The sequence below is a fragment of the Eurypyga helias genome, unplaced genomic scaffold, assembly GCF_000690775.1.
Source record: "Eurypyga helias isolate BGI_N326 unplaced genomic scaffold, ASM69077v1 scaffold20948, whole genome shotgun sequence".
In the NCBI taxonomy this organism is placed as follows: Eukaryota; Metazoa; Chordata; class Aves; order Eurypygiformes; family Eurypygidae; genus Eurypyga; species Eurypyga helias.
Window position 1 is genome coordinate 24,560 of NW_010265212.1, and position 5,772 is coordinate 30,331.

A 5,772-nucleotide genomic window follows, 5' to 3' on the forward strand; every position below is an offset into this window, starting at 1 on the left:
GTTCACTGTAGTGCATAGTTATCCTGGCTCTTCCACTTAATTTGCTCTTACCACAAAAACACCCCTCTACTATGACATGATAAAGTGTTTACCAGAAAAAAAAAAATAAATGCTGATAATTGCACTTTGTAACCTCCTTCTCATTTCCCAGGAAAATATCAGTAAATATGAAACTGAACCAGTAACTCCCTCCCCAGACTGCAACCTTTAAAGAGCACCCGTCCCCATGTACACAAAACTGCCTGTTTCAGCTTACAATAAATACTGACAATTTCTGTGTTTTCTTTTAAGACATGTTTTCTCTAGCATCAGATTACCACTGAAATCACTAAGGCCTGTTACTGAAAACCAAAAAGAAAATTAAATAACTTTCTGAAGACACTGCGGATACAATTTAGCAACAACACATTCAAAATGCCGGCCCAAATCCCAGAGCCTGTCTGGAGTCTCGTACACTTTCTGCCATTGGTCAGTAACCTCATCGTACTGGTAGAGCGAATTCTTCCTGCTGGTTCTGAAAACATGTTCTTCAACAGTGACTTGAGTAGCTCTGACAAAGAGATGGAGTTTATTTTTGAGGAGTACGAGTTTTATGTATGGGTTAATGGACTGGTCACACGGAAAGTCTTTTTTCCGAGTCCACTTATTTTGTTCAATATCATAGGCCTCTACGGTAAACATACGTTGATGGTTTCCACAGGTTCCAGCTATGTAGTAGATGGAGTCATTGTATACAGTTGCCAAGCCTTGGATTCTAGGCACAGTCATTGGGGTCAAAAACCCCCAGTAATCCTTCTGAGGATCATAGCAGAGAAAAAATTCCCCTGAAAAGAGAGAGGAAAAATAAAACATAACTTATGCTTCATTTCCAGAACAGCAATTCTGCGGCTACTAAGCTTTCAAGTACGTTTGTCCACTGACAGAAACCATCTATCAGTTTTAAAAAGCCTGGATCCCATAACAACAAACCCAGCACCATCACCTGCTTTCTTCCAAGCGCATTAGAACAATATCAGTATCGTGAGTAAAACCCTCTTTGCGTTCCTACTGCAGCTCAAGAGAGGGAATTTGAAGCATACCAGAAATACAGTGTTTTACGCATTTCCTAGGTAACCTTTACTACTTCTAAACCATGCTTAATAACCTGGGCCAAAACCTTTCAAAATCCCAGGCTTGAAATGCCTGCAGTATTTGTGTTGTTCTTTAACATCTCACAACACGTCATCTGCAGACCCTGGAGTCTCAGAATTCAGAGCTTGAAAGTTGTTAGGTCTGAGCAAATAATTGTGTCTGGTACTACACAGATACTTGTATCAGGTGGCTGGGTTACATGTTTAGGCTATTTGCTTGAAAGGATGCCAGGTGAATACTCGCAGGAAGCTACTGATCCAGCGGTACTTTTACGACCGGCTTATTAAACATCTCTTTCGTTGACTGCGCAGAGTAGCATCTACAGGCTGTAGACAGGGGCAGTTCAGGTGACTGAAAGCTCATGCTCTGCAAACTTGATAAGAAGACTGAGAAAGACCACCTTGTCTTTTGTAAAGCCCAGGAGAAGAAGGGCCTGATATTTGCCAAATATTAGCATAATTCAAATCATCTATCATAGGATCATAGTATGGTTTGGGTTGGAAAGGGACCTTAAAGCTCCTCTAGTTACAAACCCCCTGCCATGGGGGGTTATAATATATATAATTTCACATGGCTATTTTAACAAAGCTGTTGTGTAACCAAGCACCTCAAGTCGAAGAAAACAAAAATACTACAGTAAAATGGGTGAAACGTAAGTTAATCACTTAAGTCTTACAGATAATACATTTTTTAATCATTCATTCTAGTTCCACAGCATCATCTCCCATGACCGACGCTTGCGCTCCGCTGGCATTTTAACACTCATCAATCCTTACCGACTACTTCAAACTTCTGAGCTCTCTCTAGAAAAATTACTGAACGTTAACTTCTTTATACTACTTCAGTGCGACTCAATCAAGGTCTCAGCTGTCACACTCAGAAAGAAAAGCTGCCTATTCTCCATAACACAGAAAACTTCATAATTTTCTGGCTAGCATAGTGACGTAGCTTATTTATGGGAGCGCTGACTTGTCGTTTAAACCACCGAAGCACAGAATTAGTGCAGCTCAGAATTTATAAACAAAGATGCACTCTTATTCTATACGTTACAGTAATATCCACCTTTTAGGCATTCCAATAAGCATTTAAAGGACAAACAAAACCTCTAACAAGTTAGATATCCTTCAGCGTTCTTTTTTAACCATCTAAAGCAGGTGTCTGACCCAACAGAAGAGAGATTGAGAGCGCTTGCTAGTGTACCAGTATTATTTAAAGCCACAACCAACAAAAGTCAAATCTGACACAGAAACAATGAAGAAAACTCTCTGCAAATCACGGGGAAGCCCACCAACCTTAGCAAGCAGCGAGAATGCAAAGTCAAGGAAACAGGTTGACTTCTTACAGTATCCTCTACCCTGTTTCCTTCCTGTGGTCCTGCTGTGTACGGACAGTGACCCAAAGAGGGAGCTGATGTGGACCTAAGACCCCAACTTCTGCAGGTGCTTACACAGGGGTGGTTGGGAAACATAAGCAAGACACCCCCTTCTCCTTTCTTTCCACTTCTTGGGACTCTTACTACAGTCTCACAGATCAGTCTCAGCACTTTTAAGTGTGGACTGCTATATCACTCATGCATACATACCAATACATATTTTGTATAGGATCTCCGTAAATAAAATAAAGGTATTAATAAATTTGATCCATTCCCACAATGATCCTTTTTACTCAGTATCCAATACACCAATAAGTCTGATCGTTCACCAGAAGAAAGGATGTTAAGGCAGTACTATAATTACTGACCAAAGAAACAGAGTTAACTACAAAGAGATAAATCATCTTTCCCAGTTACCAGGATGGCTTCAAAAAGCAGGGCTGGAAACAAAGGCCTACAGTGGTTAACGGACTTACACCAGTCACCAAGAGGACAGACACCAGGAATTTTTACAGGTTTAGCTAAATAAAATGCAAAGTGATTTTTCATTATCTTTTCTCCAACATTAATGCATTTCACCCAGATAAAGAAGATTTAATAAAGACTTTTCACAGTAAAATTTAATACTACACCGTTGACTTAGACCACCACCAAAACTGCCACTTGTGCACTAACTCAGTACCACAGTGTCGTGACACATTCCCAGGGCACTCAAGCACAACCTCACTCTTCCTTGCCCACTGCTCTCCCTTGCTTTCTTCCCACCCCATTGTCCCAGGGCACTCTTTAAACATCCAGAAAACGGGTATTCTGAGGTGCTCAAGAGCACGCAGACAGTTGATTGAACCACCCCCACTTCCACCAAACCACCACATAGTCAGTCAAACCACCTTACCCTGTAAAACATAGATGTTATCCTTATATTCCACAGCACTATGAAACTCCATTGCTACCGGCATCGGACAGACAGCTGTCCAACAGTTCTCTCGGCTGTCATAACACTCCACAGACTTGAGTGAGTTTCGCCCATCTCCTTCATAAACGCGACCACCTATTGCATACAGTTTACCACAGCAATGAACCAATTTGCAGCCTATCCTGGCTCGCAACAAAGGAGCTTTCGGAATCCACCTATTGCCAGAGTGATCGTACATCCAAAAATCACTCTCTGCTCTGTGGTCAATGGAGACCTCGCTGCTGCTTGGTCTGTAACCACCCGCAATATAAATATCATTATCAGGAGATACAAGAATTCCAACCTCCCTCAAGTCATTGGGTGGCTTGCATAGTTTAAACACTCTCCCTGTGACCGAATCTAAACAAGGCACTGTTTGCTTCTTTCCTGAGTGTTTGTGGGCAGCATCAAAGCATATGATCATTTCAGAAGCGGTCATTCCAAGCCGTTGCGTATAGCCATTGGCACGATGTTGTCCCTTTTGTACACAGCTTTTGGCCATAGCCTGTGCAAACATGGGAGGGATTTTCTCTAAAAATGTCTCTTCCAACAGAGGCATACGGATGCATTTGGCAAAGATTTCTGGAAGGTGCACTTCTCTCTTATTTTGTTCATGCTCAAACCACCTTATAATGCTGTCATAAACATGTTCTTCTTTGTCTACGTTCAAATCATCACTGTCCAGGATACTTATCAGCTGGTCTTTTCTCAACTGAAGAAATTCTTGCTCTTTGGTGACACTCAGAAACTTTTTACGAATGTAGTCTTGCGACCTGTCTTTGAGTTCCTGATGACCATAGTGATCAGCAAAGATAAACACCCCAATGGAGTTCTGTGGGTCCAAGTGACTGATCATATATTTAGCACACTGGTCTTGTATGGAAGGGATCTGGAAGATACTAGCTGCAGTGAACAGAGCTTGGACGTTGGCCTCTGTCAGCATGACTCTGGAGGTATATGCATAGTTCAACACTAGATGCATTGACTCTGCTTCAACACCAACTATACGAACTTCTTTCTGGGTACTCTCTGTAAGGCCGCTAGTGAACATAGATCTACAAAAGACAAACATTTAGCAGTTTATTTGTAAGTACCTTCTCACTACAGCTATAAGAAACAAGATTATATTGTACAGCTCATCCCAGGGCATTTGCCCTTATATCAGCACAAATACATTTATCACTGATGTTCCACTGTCCTGTCTGGGTAACGAAGTTTAAGACCAGTTCTAGACTTACTGAAACAACAGTGGCAAACTGGAAACTCTTGCTTAATTATCTCACTAACCCCACAATGAAATTCACTGTTTACAAGCAAAGGTCTGGAGGATCCAAGTCTCCACACTCAACTTGCAACATGTTATTTCATACACATATTCTAGCACTAGAATAGGTAACTTTAAAAAGACACGTGTAGTTTAACTATGCTCTTACTGTATCCAAGATACCTTCAACATTGGAGGGAGTTTTTTGGTTTGCTTTGGTTTTTAATGTTACATTTTCTGCAATGAAAATCTACTTCGATCAACAGAGACAGATAATTCACTGACGTTAGGAGAATAATCTTTATTCCTAGGTGCACTATCTTATTGATAATTACATGGAATATTAGTATAGGTGTGGTTTTTTCTTAATTTTAACAAAAATAAATAATTCTGCTTTTGATGACCACTAGAACAATGGACTACTGTACCTGAAATAAGGACTGATTGCAGCAAGAACATTCCTGTGACAGGAGAATGTTTTCCCATGATCCACTTCCACTACGATATCTGTCAGTTGTCCTTCATCATACATGGTTTTAAGCTGTTGAAGAATACTACAAGCATGGAAGGGGTCCATTCCACTGCTGACTGTGTTTGAAGAAGGAATTCCGTTCAGCGTTTGTGAAAACTTACTTGGTTCTACAAAGCAAAATTGAAACTGTTTAACAAACAAACAAGAAACCCACCAACCCCCAAAACCCACAGACACCCCCAAAAAGCCCCATGCATGAACAATAATTAGCACAAATTAATATTCCATACTTCCTCGTTATCACTAGCCCTCAACAGCAAGATTGAAGGGTGAGTAAAGATATAAAGATGTCCCAATTTTTTTTTTTCCTTTTTCCCTATTTATGGGTAGATTACTGTTAAACTATAAAATGACATCCATTAAGAAAAAAAATAATATTTATAGTTCATTTTTATTACATCTCCCTAGGGAGAAGGGAAATTAAGTCAAGAATCACAATGCTTACTGCCTTATAAAATGGGAAAAACAAAGAAAGAAGAAGAAAATAAGCCCCAACCTACGTCACTGTTACACAAGTC

The 5,772-nt window shown here is 40.4% G+C and overlaps 1 protein-coding gene across 1 annotated transcript; it reads right to left on the reverse strand.

Annotated features, from left to right (window-relative positions):
- Window positions 1–360: 360 nt before the first annotated feature.
- On the reverse strand, window positions 361–5,356 carry KBTBD8 (kelch repeat and BTB (POZ) domain containing 8). The gene is made up of 3 exons (XM_010156657.1): window positions 5,151–5,356; window positions 3,399–4,513; window positions 361–824 (listed from the first exon to the last, which is right to left on the reverse strand). The coding sequence occupies exons 1-3, from the start codon at window positions 5,297–5,299 to the stop codon at window positions 361–363; spliced, it is 1,728 nt and encodes a 575-aa protein (XP_010154959.1). The 5' UTR covers window positions 5,300–5,356.
- Window positions 5,357–5,772: the final 416 nt, after the last annotated feature.

Bases quoted from the DNA above. Each gene is read 5' to 3' on its own strand.
- KBTBD8 (XM_010156657.1), bottom strand. From the start codon at position 5,299: ATGGACCCCTTCCATGCTTGTAGTATTCTTCAACAGCTTAAAACCATG. The intron at 4,514-5,150 runs GTACAGTAGTCC...TGTCTTTTGTAG, and splicing joins GCAATCAGTCCTTATTTCAG to ATCTATGTTCACTAGCGGCC. The intron at 825-3,398 runs GTAAGGTGGTTT...CTCTCTTTTCAG, and splicing joins TAACATCTATGTTTTACAGG to GGGAATTTTTTCTCTGCTAT.